The sequence below is a fragment of the Puma concolor genome, chromosome D1 (genome assembly GCF_028749965.1).
Source record: "Puma concolor isolate L17-30 chromosome D1, mPumCon1.1.hap2, whole genome shotgun sequence".
Classification (NCBI taxonomy): Eukaryota; Metazoa; Chordata; class Mammalia; order Carnivora; family Felidae; genus Puma; species Puma concolor.
In genome coordinates this window covers 46571089-46594834 of record NC_141676.1, presented here as the reverse complement: position 1 = coordinate 46594834, position 23746 = coordinate 46571089, and the positions used below count along the sequence as shown (strand labels likewise).

The following is a 23746-nucleotide window of genomic DNA, read 5'->3' as shown; positions in this document are numbered from 1 at the left end:
CATCAATGCCAGTGAAGTGAATAAAGTAAAAAATGGAGCGTTTTTTTTAAAAAAAAGGGCAGAAAAGAAAGTCTTGTGCCTAGGTAGCTGAGGTGCAGTTCTGAAGAGACCTCCCTCCTGGTCGTATCACTGACATAAGTAGAGGTTGGTAGTTTAAAAGAAGTAACTCAGAGTGCCTGGGTGGCTCAGTCGGTTAAGCTTCTGACTTCAGCTCAGGTCATGATCTCGTGGTTTGTGAGTTCGAGCCCCGTGTCGGGCTCTGGACTGACAGCTTGGGGCCTGGAGCATGCTTCGGATTCTGTGTCCCCTGCTCGCTCACGCTCTCTCTCTCTCTCTCTCTCTCTCTCTCTCTCTCAAAAATAAATAAACATTTGGGGCGCCTGGGTGGCTCAGTCGGTTGAGCGGCCGACTTTGGCTCAGGTCATGATTTTGCGGTCCGTGAGTTCCAGCCCTGCGTCGGGCTCTGTGCTGACAGCTTGGAGCCTGGAGCCTGTTTCGGATTCTGTGTCTCCCTCTCTCTGACCCTCCCCCATTCCTGCTCTGTCTCTCTCTGTCTCAAAAATAAATAAACGTTAAAAAAAAAATTTTTTTTTTAATAAATAAATAAATAAATAAACATTAAAAAAAATTTTTTTTTAAATAAAGTAACCCACCCGGTTGCCTGTGCCGTTAACCACCTCCTTCCTATACTTCTCTCCACTTGTCACATCAGACTGCTTTTAACTGTTCGTTGACCACCTTCTTCCCTATACTTCGCTCCTCACACCAGACTGCCTTTGACTGTTCACCAGCCTTTCAAAACAACCCGATTGTGTTAAAAACAATGAGTTTCTTTGTAACTCAAATACTATCAGTTTATTTACAGCCCATTGAAACTCTTTCAGTGCTGGAAAATTTTTTAAATGGAAGGAAAGGAAATGAAAAGTAATTTCTAATGTACCTTTCCTGCTGCACGTAAACTCATTATTGTATCCATGTTGCAAAGCAACAAACTATTCATCAGTAGAGCACGCAGTAATTATTATGCTGTGCCTAGGTAATGGAATAGTATGCAGTTACCAAAATGTGAGGCTGCTCACGTTTTTAAATGGCTAGTCTTTAAAACTGATTATTTCCGTATCAGTACTGTATGAGTTCTAAGATGTAGCTGTGTATTTTTTGTGTGTTTAGTTTTTAAAGTTTATTTATTTTGGGAGAGAGAGAGCGTGGAGATGGGGCAGAGAGAGAGGGAGAGAGGATCCCAAGGAGGCTCTACACTGTCAGCACCGAGCCTGACATGGGGCTTGAACTCATGAACCGTGAGATCACGACCTGAGCCGAAATCAAGAGTCGAACGCTTAGCCAACTCAGCCACCCAGGCATCCCAACTATATATATGTATATATATATTTTAAAGCAAGGTTTGAAGAGTGCCACTCTTTGTGCAAAAAAGAGGGGAGGTGTGTGCTTGCTTATCTACGTGCTAACTCTCTCCAAAAAGACGCTTGGAAAACACTGATCACCAGTGGAGAGATTGGCAAGTTCAGGGATAGAAGTAAAATGTACACTCTTTTTCCAGTTTGATTTATTTTCTTTCTTTTCTTTTTTTTTTTTTTTTTTTTTTTACTTACCACATATATGTTTTTACTTTTTTCAGAAAAATACTAAAACCTGTTGGCACAAACTATACCATGACTGTGAGAGCATAAATCCCACCACTGAACCATACCTGAGCCACTTCTCAGAGCCTCATGTCCTCAGCTGGTGGCAGAACAAGGCAGTGGTTCCTGCGGGCCCACGTGCACGCCACATGGCAGGTAGAAAGCTAGATATAATTCTGGGCTCCCGCATGCCTGAGACTCGTTGGTAACGTTCTCCTCTGGAGGCTGGAGCTCAGTAGACCCAGAGAGCTTGGGCATAGATGTCAGTCAGCGTCAGACATCATCGTTTCTTGCTAACCTGCTCTTTTCGCGGAGTCGAGCGTCAAACCTGCAAAAAACCTGAAAATGTACACTTGGGTATTTTTATTTATTTACAATCTGTGCACCATATAATTCCAAATGGCAGAATGTGAGGGAGTGTTACTAAATTTATGGGTAATACAAACCTGGACAAGTACAAGTAAAAGCAGATTGGAATCCAGTAAAAGGAGCGATACGCTGGTTGTTAGTTGCTATTAGGAATACCTGGGACAGGTAATTACTGTCGTTGAGCCCCGAATTTAGCTTTGAATTTCTTGGCATGTAAGAAAAAAGGGGGAATTTAAAGCATATGGTTCTTTTTATTTGAGGCCAGGAAATCTGCAGTTTTGCCTAAGGAAAGGGGCACTGTCTTGGTATTCAATTCAAATGCAGATCCTCATTAAAAATATATATAGGATGACTCAGGTCTTCCTAGTGGTTACTGCCTGTCAGGGTTTGAGAATGAGCTGGTCAGAATGTGCCAGACCTCACAAACTGTGGTCTCATTTATGAGTCCGGTCCACCTATCTCTCTCTAGCCCCCACATTGGTGCAGATACCGTCCCTTGTCCGGACCACTTTGACAGTTTTCTGACCTGTCTCTGCCTGTGCTCTCACTTTTCCAGAGTCGTCTCCATGCTGTGTTCGGGGTGCCTTTTAGGAACTCCGATCCAGCCATAACTTGTCACTGTGCCCGTCCTGGGCACTTACAACTCCTGCATCCCTTGGTTTTAGGATCTAAGACCTAAACCCTCCTGCCTCTCTTGCCACCCTCTCTCATCCCAGCCTTTTCGTGGCCTTGTTTCTGGTTCTGTGCACCTTGTCCACACTCTCTCAGGACACATTCACCCGCCTACGTCGGCTCTCCTACCGTCTTTGGATCTGAGCTGCATCATCCTCAGAAGCTTCCCTGACCCCAAAGTTGGTTCTCATGGCCCTCGATGCCTCTTTCAGGAGTGCTCATCCCTAGGGTGATGTCCTCCCTACTAAATTGTGAGCCCGTGGCAGCAGGGACTGGCCCAGCTCGTGCTTACTCTGATCCCCAGCTCCCCACCCAGTGCCTGGTGTGCCATAGCAGATCACAGGGTACCGGAGGGGAGGGAGCCGTCAATCAGTGGCCCGGCCACTGCAGCGGCCTCGCAGCCTCCCTCCACAGTGGACACCAGACTGCACTGAGACGTTGATCCCTGAAACACAGCTCGGTTCACAGCACCTTCTTGTGCCAGAGCTTTCAAAGGGTCCCCATTTCCTGCAGCATGCAATCCACACCCCTTTTTTTAGCCCTCCATGGCCTGGGTCCTGGTTGCGTTTTTCCAAACTCACTGCTCCTGGTGGCCTCAGTCCTTAACACTGCAGCTGGAAAGAGGCGCCCTAGGCTGCTTCTACCCCCACTGTCCCCTCAACCCATCTCTGCATGTTCACTTCGTAACCACCCCGTAAATAATACCCCTGGTTGAAAGTAATGCCTTCCCTTGTCTGAACTCTGAGCATCTTTGACGTGGTAGTATTTCTATGTCCCTTGTAGCTCTTTAAAGACATACCTCTCACTTGTGGTCCTGTATAGTGTCTAACATAAACCTCACACAGTAGGTAATCCTACGATACCTTAAATGAGTGGGAATTACCAATGACTTGGCATCTTTGCAAGCCAGTCTTGAATAGGAACCATTTCCCTCCTGGATGCTGTCATTTGTAATGAAGGTTCTGTTTTTGTACGTATAACAAGCAGCTAGCCAGCTGCAGATCTCCTGTTCTTTTAAATCTGTCTCCAGATCAGTGAATGTGAACCCAAGGCATACACTGCTTTCTGCACATATTTCAGAGACCTCCTGGATCCTTTATAACAAGGATAGAGTATTATTCTATACTGGACGCAAGAAAGCAAACTGAATAGATGCGTGTACAATCATCATTTCACAGGAAGATTGCTGGAGTTAGTGTTCTCTTCAAAAAATGACCAGTGGGCTGCAGAACTTGTTTCTAGATCAGCATCACCTCACCACCTCCCTGCCCCCCACCCCCGCCCTCTGCTCGGCCAGAAGGATTGGAGATCTTCCCCCCGCCCCCCCGTCACTGCTCATTGCCGTGACTCCTGTAAAGAGAAAATAACCCCCACCTCCTTTTCCTTTCCAACAGGCCGACCTAAACTGCAATATTCAGGATGACGCTGGGGCCTTTTATGGTGTCACCAGTCAGTATGAGAGTTCTGAAAATATGACAGTCACCTGTTCCACCAAAGTGTGCTCCTTTGGGAAGCAAGTAGTAGAAAAAGTAGAGGTAAGTGGGCATCTGCAGACCGGAGCCTTCATTCGGGGGCACCCTGCTTCCTCCCTTTCAGCTTTCACCGGGGCAGAGAGTTTTACTTTTCTGGTGTCTCCTCCTTCTCCCCCTTTCTCTCTCACCTCTTTTCCCTGTCACTTCTAAAAAGACACAGCGATTTGCAAGCAAGTGGAAGAAGCCCCCACACCACCCCTCCCCGACTGCAGGGGCCCTGCCTTGCGTGGCCAGCAGTGTTCGGTGCCCTGGTGTGGAAGCTGCTACAGACAGGCCCCGCCCCTAGGTCCGAGGGCACTTCCGGGCGTTGTAAATAGCACCTGCCTTCTAAAACCCGGACACCTCAAGCCTGGTGCGGGTGCTTCTGCCCCTTCTACTCCTTTCATTGTTCCGGACAGATTCCAGCGCGAACTGGGGTCGAATACCTATTCATAGTTTTCCTGTTGCATACCTCCCTCCCTTTCAAAAAACGTGTGTTCTTTTCAGCAGGGTGGGTTGCTTTGTGTGAATGTTTGCGGTTGACATTCCATGTAAAGCTGTATCTTCCGACGTCTTCTGCCCGTTAACCCGGTCCACCCGTCATGGCGGTCCTGGAGCTCGCAGGCCCCAGGGCCCAGCCTGACTGTGCCAGACTTGGTGCCGAGGCGGGAGAGAGAGGATGCCCTGGGCGGGAGGAGAGGTTTGAAGACTTTGGGCCGAACGATGAGGATCTGGGCTGCTGCACGGCCTTTGGCTTCCTGAGCACAGGAGGGGCATGCTGTGGATGGTGTTGAGGAGGTTACACTGGCCAGAGTGGATAGAAGGGAGTTGACTAGATGGTCGATGTCAGCTGAGGCGTCCTGAGCTTCATGAACATGGCAGCAGTGGAAATCCAGTAAAACATTTTTGAATGGAACTTAGAGACTCACCAGATATTAAATACTAATGAGGAGGAAGAACCAAAGGTCACACATTTTGTGGTTGCAAGGGCCGCGCTGCCATGAGCAGAGATTAGAAAGTAAGGTATTCAAAAGCAAGTAGTCAGGGGATGACTCTAGATGCAAGACTGGAATTTGGAAGACTCAGAATACCAGTTGGGAATCCTAAGCATTAAGGACAATTAAAGCTATGGGAATGGAGGGCTTGGTGCAGGGAGGGCGTGGGAGCAGTAGCCAGCCCCGGGGTGAGTGGAAGGGACACACCAGCAGAGGAGCAGAGGACAAAAATGGCTGAAGGAGGAGGGGAACCAGCCCAACGCATGTCTGGGAAGCCCAAGGAGAGGGGAGGTGAGAAGGTGACCGACCGTGTAATGAGACAGGTCTGGGAGGCCTACAGCCAGATGACCTCCCATCTCCTCCAAGCAAGAGGAAGCACCATTACTGGTCAGTGGTTGGGAACGTGGAATGTTCGTGGGCAGCATTGCTGCTGAATAGCCGAATTGTCAGGGCTCATCTCTAGATGGACTACCTGCCCGGACAAGATGAACCAGACAAGTTACTCTGTTTCCCAGATTCCAAACTCATACCCAAAGCTGTATATAAAGTTCAGGGAGCAGGAAAAGGTTGCCTTTGACTGAAATCCCAGGAATTTTCATGAAGAACGTAGCGTGAGTGCTGGTGGAGTTTTGTAATTAAGCTTTTAATCCATTTCGAATGTATTTCCGCATTTGGTGTGAGATGGGCGTCCGCTTCTGTTGTCTTCCAAATACACAGACGTTTGTGTCAAAACTGTTGATTGGGGCGCCTGGGTGGCTCAGTCGGTTGAGCGGCCGACTTCAGCTTAGGTCATGATCTCACACTCTGAGTTCGAGACCCGCGTCGGGCTCTGTGCTGACAGCTCAGAACCTGGAGCCTGCTTCAGATTCTGTGTCTCCCCCTCTCTCTGCCCCTCCCCTGCTCATGCTCTGTCTCTCTTTGTCTCAAAAATTAAAAAAAAAAAAAAAAAAAAAACATTAAAAAAGATTTTTTTTAAGATAAAATAAAACCCGTTTATTAAACGATTCATCCTTTTCCCACTGAGTAGATCTTAGATGTACCCCTATTAAGGTCCTGCGTATCCTGGGAGCCATTCCTGGAGTCTGTTTGATTCCACCCTGTTTATCTCTCCTTGTCCCCCTCTACCATGTTGATTTGATTACACGGGCTTTATAGTACATTCTTACATCTGCTAAGGCAAGTTGATCTTGCTTTTCTTCTTATCCATATATTTTGTAGGCCAATAACCAGCACTTATTCTTCCAAATAATTAGATCACTTTAAAAAAAAGTAAAGAAAGCCAAAAACCTTTTGATCAATGTAATTATAATCGTACTGGTTTTATATGTCATGTGGGGATAAACTGATACATTGCCAGTACTAAGTCTTTCCAGTGAAGAATGTATTTGCAGGTCCATTTACTTATCTTAATAAGATTTTGTAGTTTTTACATCTACGTTAATTTATATTAATTTGTTAATGCGATTTCCTGTTTCTAGATTTTAATTACCAGAAGAGAGACAAGTTCTTGGTTTTAGCAAAAATATGTCCTATCTGGCCATCTTGCCATATTCCCTTATTTATCTGTACTGGGTCTTGCCCCAAGGTTCTTGGATTTTCTACGTATGTGGTCCTAGCAGCAGCAAAAAGAGCGGCTTTATTTTATTTCTTCTTTTCCAATGTTTATGCCACTTTTCTGTTGCTATTATTTTCTCGCTTTCTTTCCATTTTCTAAAACCTCCAGCACATCTGTGAAAAGAAATAGGATGGGGAGTATCCCTGTATAGTTAGTTACTGCTGCTCATAGAGATGGACTTGGTGTTTGGCCATTTAGGGTTATACTTACTGTTGGATTTTATAAATGGTCTTTATATTTAAGTGCTTTCTTTGTATTCTTGTCATACTGAGGGTTTTTATTAGTAACAGCTGCAATATTTTACCAAATGCCTGTTCAGCAACTCTTACTATCATTTTCTCCCATTCGTGGACATCACGAGTTAATGCATGTCCTGCGTTTGAGCCACCACAGCATTCCTGAACAAAGTCCTACTTTGGACGCACTGATGTGTTCCGTTTGCTATTTTACGTTAAGATTTTTGCATCTCATAAGTGATAATCACCTTTCCTTTTTATAGTCTCTCCGTGTCCACCGATCTCCTAAAAAGAATTGGGACACCTGGTCTGATGTAGTTTCCATAACAATGAAAACAGTTGTTCCTTAAGAGTTCCATAAAACTCAGCCATCACACCAGGTGGTCTTTATGCCTTTTTCAGGGGTTCATCTCTAAACAAGTTTCTAGGCATTTCCACGGTAATTGAGCTATTGGAGTTTCCTATTTTTTGGTTCAGTATTAGTAGTTTAAGTTTTGCTGGGAAAGCATCCTCTCCTCTACGGCTTTTTGCCTTACAGCGTTATGTGAAGTAACCTTTTACAAATCTCCCAATCTCTACTGTCATTGTGGTTTCGTCTCTTTTCTTCCTTAACCTTGTGAAGGCTTTATTTTATTTTGGCTTTTTAAGAACCAGTTTTTTAAAATTTATTCTGTCTCCATTTTTTATTTCTGTTAACATAGATTTGAGCTTTTATCTTTATTAATTTCCTATTCTGGGTTTTCTTTGGTTTCTTTGTGGTTTGGGTTTACTTTTGTGGGTTTTTTTTTTTAATCGAAGATGTGGTTTAGTTCTGTAATTTTTCGTCTTTAATGATGAACTCATGAAGCTACATCATTAAGTGTCCTCCAAGTATAGCTTCATCGGGTCCCATAAGTTTTGATGTAAAGGATTTTCCTTTTCATTATTCTTGAGATAGTTTGTAATTTCCTTTTTAATTCCTCTTTGATCCAAGGCTATCTAGGGGTGTGTTTCTTATTTCTGAGTGCTTCAGTGGGAACTTCAATACCAGTATTTTTTTTTTTCTTTCCTTTTTTATTAAAGACATAAATAACTCACAGTCAGGAGCTCATGATCAGTGGAAAGTAGTTTTTCCCAAGGTAGAGAAGTTAGCTGCATTGGTTGTTGGCTGTGAGGCCTTTATAACAGTGAAGGAGGATTTTCTCTGGGCTCTTTGAAGAATTGTCATTGGCTGGGCCCGCTCTCCCAGATTTCCAGGTAGAAAATCACTAAGTAGGTGATTATATTTCTTTCCAGCCTTTGCTTTCTTTTCTTTCTGACCTGTACAACCCTTCTTTAAAGGTATTCTGTTTACACATTTTGTTTTTTTAATTTCCAGAAAAATCCTGGATTTCGGAGTATGGCATTCAGTTTGGAAATAGGATTTTTTTTTTTAATTAAGTAAACTACATAAATAGTACAGCATCTAGCGGATGATTCAGATTGAAAAGGAAAAATGCTTTTGCAGGCAGCAATAGCTTTTTTCATGTATCTTGAAGTCAGAAGTGTAAAAGTGCTCAACTCCTTTTTCCCTCACAGACGGAGTATGCGAGGTTTGAGAATGGCCGATTTGTGTACCGGATAAACCGCTCCCCGATGTGTGAATACATGATTAACTTCATCCACAAGCTCAAACACTTACCAGAGAAATATATGATGAACAGTGTTTTGGAAAACTTCACAATTTTATTGGTAACTGTTTTGCCTCTTTCCTCTTGGGGCAGACCCAGCTGGTGGGGAAAGACAGCAAGGTGGCCGGGCCAGGGGAGGTGACCAGGCTGTTGATCAATTACCATTTGAATCCACAGCATCCAGGGCAAGCATGGGCTCAGGTCTATAGAAGAGACGGGGTTTCATTGGGCTGGGCTAAGCTTTTCGAAGCTTGGGAAAACTAGAATTCAAATGGGTAGTAAAAACTATGGTCCCTACATTCTAAACTCCAGCTGCACATTAGAAAGATGTGGAGAACTTTTAAAATACTTAAAAACTTGTAAAAGCCTGACACCAAGGCTGCGTCCTAGATCAGTTAAATCAGGATCTCTGAGAATAGAACCCAGGCATGAATATTTTTTATAGTTACCTGGGTAATACCAGTGTCAGCCAAGTGCGAATCCTAGAAGCATTGTCTGCAAATCTCAAATGAGGCAAAAACTATAAAGTCCATGGGTTTGTCCTTCAAATACACCTTGACTCATTTCATGAAGGATTGCAAGGCTTTAAAAGAGATAACATACCTTAAGACAGCAAAACGTAAACCCTCAGTACCACAAGAAATAGAAAAGTAAAATAGAATGTCATGACCAGGAAGAGGGCAGAGGAAGTATTCTCCATAGGCTGAAAAGTATGGTCAAAACGTGGGCAGCTAAAAGGGGAAGTGAAAAGAGTGGTGCTCAGGGTCCACGATGGGAGAAGTTTCTGGTTCCCCTGGGCAGTGCTGGGGAGTGGGGGAGGGTCCCCTCAGATTTAACTTTAAAACAAATTTCCCATGGGGGCTTCATTTGGAGACTTGGGAAGGTTAAGAACAGTGTCGTCCTCAAAAATCTGCCTATAAAATATGCAGCAATGGGTTTCATAATGCTCATTTTTGAAAAAGTTAGCATTCCTTGATTTAACTGAAGGAAAAATGCCAAAACAGAACTTGGAAACAGTTGTGCTAAAAGGGGGCAGCAAGACAATATTGTGGTCAAATATCCAGCCCTCTGAAGGCCTGCTTTGTTGCTCTGTTTCTAGGATGAAAAACTGGAATACTTAGGGCAGAAGTTGTTTACCAGGAGTTTTTGGATCCTTTGAAACCAGGGTTCTCAGTCAATGGTGTGCTACTTTAAGGGAAAAAAAAAAAAAAAAAAGAAGGCGGCTGTTCCCCAACCTTCCCCTAAACCCTTGATTTATCAGCTTTTGCCCATTTCCATGGTCAGTTTCAGAGTACCAGTGGTTGTCCAGTTCATGAACTTCCTTAATATTCAACTTTCAGAAGCCAGTAGGAACCAGCTTCTTCACACCAAATGTAAGAACTGAATAAATAAAGGTTTAGAAATTAAAATCTTCTGCATATCAGATTCAGCCAGGAAGCTTTTAAAAATTCTGGGGCCTGGCCCCCATCTCAGATAAATAAAATCAGAATCCCTGGAGGTGGGGCCCAGCATCCTGGTTTTGTTTCATTTTTACAGCTTCCCAGGTGTTGAGACCCACTATAGGGGATGGCTAAGTGAGCCACAGAGAGCCTCAAGAGTTCACAGACACGTGATCGGCATACAATTGGCGGACAGATCATTTGGCATGTAATTTTCATTTATTCCTGAGAGGGAATCTCTGTGGATTCTCAGGCGTGTCCGTGAGAAACTAGCAACCTGAGGGAGAGTTTGGAAAGCCTGTTCTTTAATAACTGTTATTTTCTAGTATCGTGTTCCCTGATGGTCTTTAGCGAAAACTGAGCAGTTCACGGTTTGGGCTGTTGGCAGGCACCTGTCATATAGGTGCTTCCTGTTGCTATTTAAGAACAGGTGACTTTTGTGCTCAGGTGAGCAAAAGGTGAGTGTGGCACCTTGGGGTGGACATTGAATAGCCTCACGAATTAACCCAAACTCTCTGAGTGAATGGGCCAGCCCACCTCTCTTGGAAGCAGCCTTAGGCATTCTTACAAACCAGTTCTAAGGTCTGTTCCAGCATGTTAAGGAATATGTCCTCATTGCCTATAACCCTACCTCACAGAGCCTAGCTTGGGAAAAATCAGGCCCAGAAGAAATTAAAAGCATCTGTTGGCCACCAAACTCATGAATACTAGTAATACTCTCAGAACACGTGACTTCCAGCAGCTTAGATATTCAGAAAACACACCACATTATGTTAATTTCCAAAATGTTATCATTAAACCACTAAATAAATCCTTTTGCTACGAAGAACTAGGAGCTCTCAATAAATGTCTGCCAGAAATAATATTTTAGCATTTAGAAAAGCTGAAATTAAACCAGTATGCCTGGATTATGAGAGTCACATCCTCTCCTTGATGAATAAAGGAGAAATAGTACTTCTGAGCTCTTCCTCCCAGGAAGGGTGTAGGAATACGGCCAGGCTGGCAGCTGCTGGACACAGTGGCAGGTATTTTACCAGGTATTGGATACAAAGCCTCTGTCGGCAAGATCAGTCCCAGACCTTACTGGCTGGTGAGCTAGACTCTGATTTCATCAGGATGATGGAGAAATTGAGGTGAACCCATAAAGGGAAGGCCTTAGTGACAGTATCCAGACTGGGGAAGACAGTAGCTGAATCATAGGCCAAGCGTTCTTGTCCTCTTTGGAGGTATATTCAGACATACATACACGTTGCTAGGGACATTTTTTTCTTTCCTCCTTTTGAATCTCAATCATCAAGTCTAAATAGGACACATTGGGGGTACCTAGCTGGTTCAGTTGGTAGTGCATCTGACTCTTGATCTCAGGGTTGTGAGTTTAAGCCCGACGTCAGGCCTGGAGCCTACTTTAAAAACAAACAAACAAACAAAAAAACAAATAGGACATTTTCTTTCCCAGAAAGTTTGCGAGAAGGTAAGGTAAATCATAGAGGTTCCAGGCACAGTGCTGAATCTTTTGTAGATGTCGTATTATGAAATTCTCGCCGCAGAACTATAAGGTCATATTTATTCCCATTTTATGGATAAGGAATGTTAGGTCTCTCTGAGGTCACAGAGCTAAGGACACACATAAATTAAGACTTAAAATGATAGAAAAGACACTTTGCAGGTTATTTCATGATCCTGGAGTCTGAAAACGGGGGTTTAAGACCCAACTCTACTTTATGATCTTGGTTTGAGTCAGTTATTTAAAGTCTCTAAACAGTTTCCTCCTCCGTTTACAAACAAAATGCTCACATCTGTATGCTTCACCTCAAAGGTCACCGAGAATATTTTCATTTGTTCAGCTAAACTATGGAGAGATTGTACTAGCTGCCAGAATACAGCGCAAATATAACACAGTCCCTTTCCGATAGTAAATCCTGGCCTGGTAGCGGAAAGAGACGGTTACAATACCTTTGTACGTTACACGGCTGCAGTATCCTTGAGAAACAGACACCTGGACATACAGAGTAGTGTAACTACCTGGGCAGTTACCTGTAGTTGGAATGAGGTGGGAGAATTCCCAGAGATGTTAAAAGATGAGGTTTAAGCTGCCTTGATGGATAAACAGACATTTTGCAGATTTACCAAGCAAAGGGCTTTTCGGCGGGTGCATACTTAAGCGTTAGATGCTGGGATGTGACCTAGATGGGGTGGGACAGCCGTCCTGGAGGCTCCTGAGAGAGGCAGGGGTTCCTCAAGCGATCCATCACAAAATGGATGTAAACCAAACAGTGGCTGCTGGCTGGCAGAGGGAGGTACGTGGTGCCACGGGAGCACATGACGGGAGCATTTGCCTGGTCAGGGAGGCTTCCCGAAGGAAGAAACCGTTGAGGCATACCCGCCGGGTGACTAGGCGGAGAGGGCGGAGAAGGGCACTGCAGGTGTGCAGGCAAGTGGAAGGACTGGAAATGGGGGGTGTGGCTGGCGTGGGGAGAGGGAGGAGCCCAGGGAGCCAGCCAGGTAGGAACAGCCACGGGAACAGCCAGACTGAGCGGGGTCTGCTCAGCCATCGGAGTTTTTAAGCAAGAGTGTGTTGTTGTCAGATTTATATTACTTACAGGGGTTTTGTGGCTGCTGTGTGCCCCTGGGAATGTGTGAGCCAGGGTAGCTCCTGGTAGGGGAGTCTGGGTGCTTGGCTGGTCCCCTGGGCTGTGGCGGTGGAGACCGGGATGATTCAAGAGCTGTTCAGGAGGTAAACGCAGGCAGGACATGGCATTTCTTTGGACATGGGAAGAGAGGGAGAGAGGTTTCCAGGATAAGAGGTCTGCATACTTGGAGTCTGGTCTGTGAAGGAAGAGGCAGGAAATAAGACCAGGAAAGCAGGTGGGTACCAATATTGAAAAAAATCTTTATTCCCCAGAAACAATAAATGTAGATAATCTATTATTGTATCAATTCATTTGTCTAGAGCAGCATCGCTTAATGATTAGAAAAAAAGGTCTTCAAAATCAGATCTGGGTTTCTTAGTTGACAGTTGTCTAACCTTAATTTTTTTTCAAACTATCAAGTTTTTTGAGAGAGAGAGAGTGCAAGTGTGGGAGGGCCAAAGGGAGGGGGACAGAGGACCCAAAGCAGGCTCTATGCTAACAGCAGAGAGCCCGATGTGGGGCTCGAACTCATGACCGCAAGTTCATGACCTGAGCCAAAGTCAGACACTCAACTGACTGAGCCACCCAGGTGCCCCGACAGTTGTATAACCTTAAATCACCTAACTCCCCTGCCTCCCTCTCTGTCAGAGGGGAGCTAATAGGGCACCTACTCATGGAGTTATTGTAATATTACATGAGACGGATGTGTATGAAGCATTTAATACTGAGTAGATGTATACTAAGCAGTTACTATATGTTGGCTATTATGTGGATTGTCATTCATTCAGCAAATATTTATTAAATGGCTGTTGTGTGCCAGACTAGTTATTAGGCAACATGGTCCCTGTTCTTCAGGAATTTATAACCCATTGAATGACATGGGCATTAAAAAAAAAAATCTTACAAATCTGTGTGTACTTACAGACAGTACTGTGTGCTCTGATGGGGAATTACAAGTTTGTGAGACTTTAGTCATCCGTCAGAGACCATACCCTTGGATACCGAGAAGGCAAGGGAAACAACATGGGTGGAGCAGCCTGACAGAGCTGGGAGTGGGGCCCCCGATGCACTGGACTAGGCCCTCAGACTCCAAGTGTTTAAAGACACGGGGCTTTTAGAAAGTCCCTTGTGAGAATGGCTCTGAGAAGTAGGGAGGGGCCACAGGGACCTGGGTCAGATCCGGTCACTCAAGATAGGAACGCAGGCTGAGACCATGGGCAAGAAGAACAGAGAGCTGGAGTCCAGTGACTTCAACCAGGAGGGGAAGTAGATGATGAGTATTGAACTAGATGAGTATTTCAAGTACATTTCGAAAGCTAAAGCCTATATGAATGAAAAATGAAAAGAAAGATCCTGTGACAAAATTCTCCCACCATTCCTTACTCAGCACATATTTTACTGAGTCCTAGCACTGCTGGTTGGTGAGCAGGGCATTCGTGGGGCTCATGTCTATCATTGGCCCTTGTGAAACCAACCTTGTAAAAGTTTAGGTACAAGATGGGAGGCGTTTCCTAGGGTAAATGACCCGTCTTGTGGGACAGAATGCTAGAAAATTGTCTTCGTTGTCAAGAAATTGACCCTCCCCCAAAACCCACACTAATTCTTGTGGTCTCTTCATGGACCCAGATAATGGGTGAGGCCCTGTCCGGAAGGTATTTCTTACACATGGTACCTAAGTTCACATAGGATTCAAGTCAGACCCAGAATATCCTCAGTTTGTTGGAGAGGGCAGAATCAGGCCAGAACACCTCCAACAGTCTACCTGCTGGACTTGAGACTGTTCCTCTCCAAGCAAAGCCTAGTTGTCGTGGTACAGATGGAGTATGTCTTCATCCATTTGAGTTTTTCTATCTGTATGTGTGTGTGTATGTGTGTGTGTGTGTGTGTGTGTATATATATATATATATATATATGCTTTTTTTTTTAACAGGTGGTAACAAACAGGGATACACAAGAAACTCTTCTCTGCATGGCCTGTGTATTTGAAGTTTCAAATAGTGAACATGGAGCACAACATCATATTTACAGGCTTGTAAAAGACTGAACATGGTTATTTATATATATAGACATCTGTATATACACACACACACACACACGCACACACACACACACACACATATGTGCGCACACACACTCTCTCTCCATTACTGAATGACTGACTGTAAACCTCACCACACAGGGGGGTGCCCTGGCCCCGAGGTCACCCTGACTTTTTCTAAATCCTGTTTGAGTGAAGTCATTTTTCATGTGTTCATACTATCATTGTAGCTGTGAAGTTCTGGTACAGTTGTAAAAAGAGAAATCGAGTTGTTTCTATGTGTCCTTCAGATCCACAGCCCACAATTTTTTGGGAAGGATGAACCTTAAGAACCCGGGTCTCAGTCTGCAGAGACCTGTTTCTAATTGTGGTAGAAAAAATTTGAGACAGAGCATTTGCCATGGGACATTTACAGCCTTTATACAAATGTATTTAGTTCTTTTTTTTTTTCCAACATAAAATTCTTGTTTTAAGATACAAGTAAAATTAATCTTTAAATATAAATGTAAATTAGTACACAAAACTAAGAATCTTTAGACTTATCTTTGTAACTAATTAGGGTGGAAGTTATGAAAGAATGTAATTCACTAAATTATTTTTTAAATGAAACTTTTCTTTCTTTTTTGAAACCAAATGTTAAAATATAGCCTTAAATGCTTGGTAGAAATATTCTAATGAGACAAATTTGTACTTTTTTTTCCTCAAGGTTAAAACTAATCTCTTAATCCATTAAACTCTTGAACAGGTATTACAAAGGAAGAAAACTTCACCCCTTATCCTTAACATATATAGTATATTTAAGAAATATAAAATTGTATTGTACTAATGTGATGATTATTTAATGAAAAAAAAGATGGCTCTTTTTGCAATAAGTAGATAAATACTGAAAATCTAAACGTACAATGTTTATAGTCTTGTGTGTGCAGTTATATTTTATATGGACAACCAAATTTTTTATAAAGATGAGTAAATGTTTGAACCACTGAAATTTAATAACAAAAATTTAAAATTGGCACGAATACTGCACTGTGAGCTGCAAAATCTAGAAAATCCTGTGGCTGGGAGAAATTTCATCAACCAAACAAGTAAAAGGCTCATCAGTTTTAGCATCTCTGCTCCCCAGAAAACTTGCAAGCATCCTCACCAGCCTGTGGATAAATTATTTCTGGTGAACCAACATGCATATTAACCTGCTATAACTATATGTGTATGTGTGTGTTTGTGTATGCCTCTATACACATATACATGTGTAGTTATTCAACACATATTTATTGAACATTTAGTGTCACTCAATTTGCTAGGTGCTAATACGTATGTATATCTCAGTCTGTGTCCATAGATCTAGCTATATTCTCACAAGACATCCGTTTTCTCAACATCTCTCAATAAGTCAGAGTACTTGTTTGAGGTCTGAGAGGCCCAGCGCCCTCTGACTTTTTCAAACAGACTCATTTGGGAGGTTCTCTTCCCAGGAGAAATTCGACTTTCCGACCCAAATATTCCAAAGCATTGCCCAGGCACAGCTGGTTTGAAGTGGCCAACATGTCTTGGGTTATTTTTCCATAAGTGCTTCATTGGGAAGGAGAGAGGGCATACTCCCCAACTTCCCAGAGGAAAGTGACATTTTTATATTTGCCAGGCATATGTTAACATGGTGGAATAAGTTCTGTAAGTCACGAACCTTATTAAGACTTTTTCATTAAGCTGGAAAATGAACACCCTGTTCTTTCACCTCCAAGTAACTTCCCCTCTTCTCTGTCCCACCACCTGCCCTGCTTGTGTATTGATTAGTCCTGGTGGTCATGATCATGAGGGTGTGGCTGGCTTGTGGCAGAGGGAAGGACACTGGACCAAGCCTGACCTGTTCCAAACTCATATGCCACCGGTTCCTGGGAAGACCAGAGAAGAAAGTGCAGAATGTTTCCCATTTGGAACGCACATCCCTCATTCACACCAGTAGGATGAGATCTGTCTTCCCTCTGTAAAGAAACTAACATTTATTCTCTGATTCTAAGTGGGCCTTGGAAGGATTAGCCCCAGTTGTCCGTTCCATCTGGTCTCCAGCCTAAGCATTTAAGCTTCTTCCATGGTCATCATACGTAAGGACTTCTCTCGGTCACCCCTCCTAGGGATGCTTTTTTGCTCCTGTCTCCTGCATCTTTCCTCGAAGGAAACCCCGCTCACCCAGGACCAGGACCCTACGGAGGGGTGTAAATGACCCGCCATGGCCAGAACCATCCGAGAATTCAGGGAGAGGGGCATCCGATTCACATTCCCACCCAGGAATGGGGTCTTCTGTGCTGCCAGGAGGGCTCCTGAGGGTTTACTTTTCAAAGCACAAACAGATCCCAGAAGAGCAGCTAGAGGGTGGTTCTGTTGGCTGCAGAGAAGGGCAGACCCCGGTCTGCTGAACTCACAGAGACAGGCTGGGCCCTTTAATGCCACCCCACCAAATGCCCTCTTCCCCTAAATGCCTTCGTGGTTGAGTTTGGGGCATTTACACGAACATCCTCGAGGATTGCTTTTTGCTCTCAAGACATTTCTAAGATCTTTAAAATTTTACTTCTTGTCTTGTTCTTCTAAAACTTTCTCCAGGGCACATATTTTCCCTATCTTAACCACTGACCCAATCACCCAAACACTTGGCCCTCTCTCCATCTCTCTCAAATTAGGTGCTGGGGTGGGATTTGTGTAGTAACACCTAATCCAGATCTGTCTTTGGCCTTTCACCCTTAATAGCAGAGTCTTCACCCTTTATATGTAAAGCTTCCTAAACCATAAAGAAGCCTTTCCACACCTCTGTCTTTACAGCTTTCTTTTGGGTACCATCTATCCTGGTGACCCTCTGCTACCAGGATTGAGTCAGGGACATCATGTGCTTTTAGTGGAGAATTTGGAGGCTGATTTACCACAGCTTAGACACGGAGGCACTAAAGAACTGGACTCTGGTCTGTTGGCATTTGTTTCCATCTTAGCAAGAGACCTAAAATTACAATCAGGACTTTTTCAGAACAGGTAGAATCCCAGAAGGCCTAAGCTATGCCAAGCCAAGGTTTCTAAACCTCGACACCGGACAGTTCGGAGCAGTTCCTTGTTATGCGGGACTATCCTGTGCATTGTAGGAAGTTTAACAGTATCCCTGGCCTCTTCCCCACCCTGCCTCAGCTGCCACAATCCAGAATGTCTCCAGACATTGCCTGGTATCCCACGGAGCACAGTACTGCCCCCCGTTGAGAAGCACGGCCCTAGGTCTTACAGGTCACCAATAGCATATTTGAGATTTTCTGGTTTCCCTCCATTTCACCCTTAGAAGTCTTGCTCTCCTGGGAGCCTTGTTTCAGGACATTGAGAGGCAGGTAGGAATATTACTCAAATGACATTGTGTCCAGGTCTCTTCCAGTTCAGAGCTTCTATTTCAGTGCAGAGTCTGTCTTGCTACAAAGTATCCCTTCCTTCATCCCTGGGGAAGTCGGGAGCAGCTGGTGGCCATCGGGCGGATAATCCACTTGCACCTCTATGTTAGGTGCATTTGGAATTTGATCTTCATGTTTTCGTGTACCAGCTTGAAAGGAAGTTCTGGCTATTTTCATGATTCCTCAGAAGCTTACGGGTCTCCTGATCGAAGCTGTCATCGTTTCAGTGAACTTCCTCTGGTCTTCTACTTTCTGCCCTACCTTCAGTGCCGTTGTTAGAATTTATGGAAGCCTTTGGAACACTTCTTTTCATCTTTAGGGATGTTGGAGAGAGGGACCAGTTCTGGAAGAGGGCTGATAGGTTTTTTGTTTTGTTTTTTTTTTAATTGAGCTACAAGAGGGCACAATCTACCGTCTTTCATTTAGCCGATGAGAAAGTTGAGGCCCAGAGTGGAAGTGACCTGCTGAAAGTCACCCAGCTAGTTAATGACAGAATAAGGATGAGGAGGCTCTGGGACCTTGTCACTTAATCCTTGGCCTCTCCTGGTGGAGGTTGTTCCTCTCCGGTGCCCGAGGCTACCTGATCCCTACAAAGGTGTGCACAAGCTCAGGTCAGAAGAGAGGGGGAAGATTAAGAACCGTCCCCCTCAGCCAGAGTAATAGCAGTAATAGCATCCCCCCCCCCCCCCCCCCCCCCCCGCCCCATGCTGACGTTACTTCTCACATGGAGCCTCTGGTCCGCTTGGAGCTACGCGAGACACGCACAAGCAGATATGAAAGCTGATGAGCCTTTTTGCTTACCCTGAGGACAATTCACCTGCCCCAGACTCTGAGTCCAATTTCTTTTTGCCAAACATCCCAGCAGCAAAGTCCCACACTCAGACCAGCCAAAAAGCAGCCCCGGTTCCCGGCACTTGGTGTTACAGGTCCCCAGAGGACTTAAACCCAAGGCTTCTTTAGGTCTCGATACCGTAGCGGCTTTAGCAGTCTGTTTTTGTACAACCGTAAATTATTTGAATTGTATGAGATGACAGTCGATTTTACCAAACCAGGTACATACAATTTGTATAAGTTTGTATATGCTCTGTCTGGTACACCACACCTGTCCTAACGAAGGGTAGAACCAATTCTGTGCGTTGGTGTTCACACCTGTGACATTGAGAGGAAATGTCTGCATTGCTTCTTTCTTTCTGTTGCTGTTTCTGTGGCAAAGCCCTGCACATGTCATTTCTGAAAAGCCTTAAATCTTTGAGACGTTGCATGTAGGGTGCGCAGTGCAAAAGGCTGCCTCGGAACTGTGAGCCCTTTTGTAAGCTGGAAGCATTTCTCTTACTACTGTTATTACTTTTTTAGGGAGTTTTAAATTCAGAGCTGCCAAAGCGTTCCAGTAAGCAGTGCCTTAGTGATACCTAGTCATGCCGCCGGCCTTTTCTTACCCAATCCTCCACGCCCATTTACGAAATTGGCCCAGTATTTGAAACCACGCAGGCAAAAACCGTTCTCATTTCTCTTGCGTAAGCCCATTTTTCTCCGGTTCTATAAGAAACTGGCCACACTTGGTCTAAAATCGGAAGCCGAACATGAGTGGGTTCTTTGACCGCACTCTCCAATGTATATACCAAAATGGAAAGTTTTCCAACTTCGTAGTTTACCATGAAAAGCAAATTGTACTTTTAACGCTGCCTTTTAAATTCACGACCAAATACTTAGCTATTTATGAACCTTCTGCGCTCTAGCATGGAAGTGCCTTTGGTTTGAGATTCCAGCTTAGAAAAGTGCTGCCGTGGTAAATTTGTAGAGAGACCAAAAATATTCTGAGATCACCGTAATGCCTTTGGTTTACCAGGATGAGTAACCAACCACAGGCCTCTGTCCACAAGGGTGCGACGCGGACCCTGCCTGTGGCCGCCACCAGTCACCAGTGGCACGCCGCGGGAGGAGGGCCCCCGGGAACTGTCGTTGTCCTGTCTGTGTGTGCCAGCGACCCAGGTGTCCCCTCCGCTCGCCACCCAGCCCCGCGTCCACGTGAGGGGACTTGCACACAAACGGCAGACTTCCGGCCGGTGGACAGATCCGTCCTTCCCCTTCTGTTCGTGTCCAGTCTCTGGAGGCTCACTTTTCCATCCGGACGACCGCGCGCACTTACCTGGTTTACACAGTGATACCATGCCGAGAGCTAGAAGCCTCAAACTGAGATGACCGTGCAGAACAAAAAGCGAGTTAGGGTCATGACAATTGAAGTGTTCTTCTTACGGCGCAGATGTTGACTCTGAGTGTTGTGTATGAATGTGCTATGAGAAACTTCCAAAGAGCACCATTCACAATTCGGCATTTTCAAAGAATGTTCCAGCCCTCAAAAGGGCAACTCTCTAGAGTCCGTGTTGGCTTTTATCCAAACCTTGTGTAGCTTGGGAAAACTGTTAGAGGTAAGGAAGAGGAGTGGAAAGGACCAGAAGGCAAAAACACCAGCCAAACAAAAGCCAGGAGAAAAAAAAAAAAAAAATTGTCCTTTACCAATATAGACTTCAAAATGACATCAGACATCTTTGAAAGTTAGCCTCTGAACTCTTAATGCGTATGTTCTTTCGTCTCCACCTGGTGTCTTTAAGAATACCCTGTCTGGGCTCTGAAATTTCAGGAGTGATTCCTACCCACACCAAGTTGTGAGTGTAGAAATTTCTACAAGAAAAAAAAAAAAAAATCCAGTGATGAAAAGGAAACTGACCTAACACAAGCGCTAGTCAGCTGCTTGTATCCAACCCCTCCCTGCTAGTTTACTCCACCACAACTTGAAAGAAATTAATCAATTACTTGTTTCCCTGCTTCTCTTCTCAACTGTTACTGTGCTTTGTTTGGCAATAGATTTCTCCCATAAACTCATCATCGCTTCTTATCGTTAAGAATGAAGGTTTTGTGTTTAAAATGTATTGCGTTGCAAGGATAGTTTCACTGAGGTCACGCACCATTAACTGAGATGAAATATTTGTATTTATTGTCATACTTCCTAAGCTATCGCTTGTTTTATTCTTCGTGAATTTGCGTTGAGTCAGTCATATGCCACGCCCCATCACTTTAGTTCATTTGAAATGGCATTTATGTTCCCTCTTGTTCCTCATTAAATGGGGTCAGATTCCAGTAGATTCCGCCTCTCTCAGGTAGACTCTTTTGTCTGCTTTCCATTATGGTTTGCCCTTCCCTGGTCTCTGAGAGGGGCCAACAGAATCTAGGCGTAAATCAATTGGAAACCAGTCTCGTATTTCTTTATTTTTATTGTTATTTTTTTGGATCATTTTCTGTGACTAGTTTGACTGTGTAAATTAGATATTAACTGCACTTCTTAAAAAGGAAAAATACATCTCCCTGTTACCTCCTGGAAAGATTCACTTCTGTAGGCCTTTGTCAATAGGCTCACGCCTGCAGAGAAGGGGGAAAAAAAAAAAGAAAGAAAGAAAACACAAAAACAGTACGTGCCTGAAAAACAACAAAACAATTTTGTAACATTTAAAAAAGAAACCCGAATAGCCTTTAATTCTTTAATATGCTTCAATTTTATGTAAATTGGTTTTGCCACATGTGTTTGTTCACATTCTAAATGACTTAATGGGATTCTCACAGTCTGTGTCTTTGTGTCCCGTGTATACTATGGGCTTGTGACGGAAACGCTTCATCTGTTCAGTGGTTGCTTTGATATTGTACTGCGGCTGGGAGGGGGCTATGGAACCTGCCTGTGGGTAATAAGGTTCCTCTTGGTAGATTGGAGATCTGGGGGTGGGGGGGGGCAAATTCTCACACACGTTTTCTTAAACTGTTTGCAGAAACTTTCAAAAGGCATTCGGTTAAACCTCTCGGCAGTACAGTATTCCTGTATTTGTTAACGTCTGTGTTTAGGTACTGGTACCTTTTTGTTTAAAAATGTTCTAAGTGTTGGCTTTAAAGTGAATTTATCTTTAGTATGATAGTTATATGAAAATTATAGGGTTTGTGTGCAGAGAATTTTTTTATAAAGTGCTTTGTAAAAAAAAAAAAAAATGTATTCTAGCTTTCGCGGTACATATGTGTGATAACTTTAATATCCATGACAGTTAAGTGCAATTATTTCATCACTCTAAAAATGCTATTTTTGTGTCAGTTCCTGCAGGTGTTTTCATGTCTTTGCAAAGTGACACATTTTGATGCCTTCTTGATAAAGTGGTAGACATTTTGTAGCTTTCTAGAAACTTTGTATTCATACGGTATCAATGAAAAATAAAGACAATGAAAGTGTGGGTTACCTTTTTTATCTGCAAAAGTGTATGCTGTTGAAAATGACATGTGATTATGTGTTGTGGGTGAACTGTGGGCTCCATGATTCGGGTGTATGAGGCACACCCGTGCATAAGAAAGCCTTTGATTCACTGAGTTAAGTTTACTGTGTGCTTGGCACTGGCCAAGCGTTTGTGATACGATGTGGATACATTGTTTCCTTTCATTCTTACAATAGTTCCAATGACAGTGACATTTTTACCCCCAATGGAGGCTCAGAAGAGACGGGTCATCCGGAGCCCTAACCGGTGAGTGGTGGAGCCTTAAATAGTTCACCTTCTAAGTCTGGGACTCCTGCCTCGTCCTTCCTCCCCTCTGACCCCCACATTACGACTCACTGAGAATCCGTGGACGTTAAGTAGCTCAAGGCTAGACGAGAAATTTTTCAAACAGTGATGACCTTAGGCTTCTGACACAAAGACCGAGTGTACCCTGGGATCCTCCAGTCTGTGAACTAGACCTCAGAGGGTCTTGTTTCTGCCGTTTCTTTGAAAGCTGAGGTCAACTGTGCCTCAAACCCCACAAGTCACTGGTGGGAGTGGGAACAGAGAAGAAATAACATCTCCTCTCCTTTGAAAAGAGACCTCTTCGGCAAGCCACAATTCAGGAGGAATGCCGTTGTCCACTGAGCTGCTCAGGGCAGAGAGAGAGGAACTGTGGAACACCTTGTGGAGGCCCTAATGTATGCCAGGCACTGTTACAGTCACTGTTTTCTCTAAACCACACACTCAAATAAAGGAGTCCTTTCCTGTTTTCCAATAAAGAAATCGTGGCCCAGAGAAAGTAAGCCCTCGTTAAGGTCACGAAAGCTAGTAAGTGGCAAGAACTGAGAGGTGGAAACGCCTCCCCCCTTGCCGTTCTGACTCCACCACTGACCGTGTGGCACCCTTTGCCCTACAACTCCTCTAAAACCAGGTGCTTTAATACATTAAAAACCTCTTTCGTTAGTGCCTGTGGTTCCAGTCAACTGAAGTTCAGCAAAGATAGAGACACACGAGGTGAACATCATTGAGTGAAGGGGATTTTAAGAGTAAAGGGGAGGACAAATAAAGGCTTCTGTAAGATGAGGGAATGAGCAACTTTGCTGTGAACCCGGATCGTTTCCGACTTACTGTTGCAGTAGACTAACAAACATAGCTATACTTACAGAAAGCCAAATTAGCGGCTGCCGTTAAGTCATCAGTGAACAACTGATAGAGTTCCAATTAAAACAAAATAAAACAATGTTGTGTAAGCC

At 44.0% G+C, this 23746-nt stretch overlaps 1 protein-coding gene across 11 annotated transcripts in view; it reads left to right on the top strand.

The window, feature by feature from the left end:
- TEAD1 (TEA domain transcription factor 1) overlaps positions 1 to 22477 on the top strand; it is a 271950-nt gene extending 249473 nt beyond the window's left edge. For all 11 annotated transcript variants that reach the window (XM_086677950.1, XM_086677948.1, XM_086677952.1 and 8 more), the window contains 3 exons: positions 4076 to 4216; positions 8596 to 8748; positions 14687 to 22477. In XM_086677950.1, the coding sequence (XP_086534076.1) occupies positions 4076 to 4216; positions 8596 to 8748; positions 14687 to 14800 (408 nt within the window). In that variant the 3' untranslated portion in view covers positions 14801 to 22477. The remainder of the gene's footprint in view (positions 1 to 4075; positions 4217 to 8595; positions 8749 to 14686) is intronic.
- Positions 22478 to 23746: the final 1269 nt, after the last annotated feature.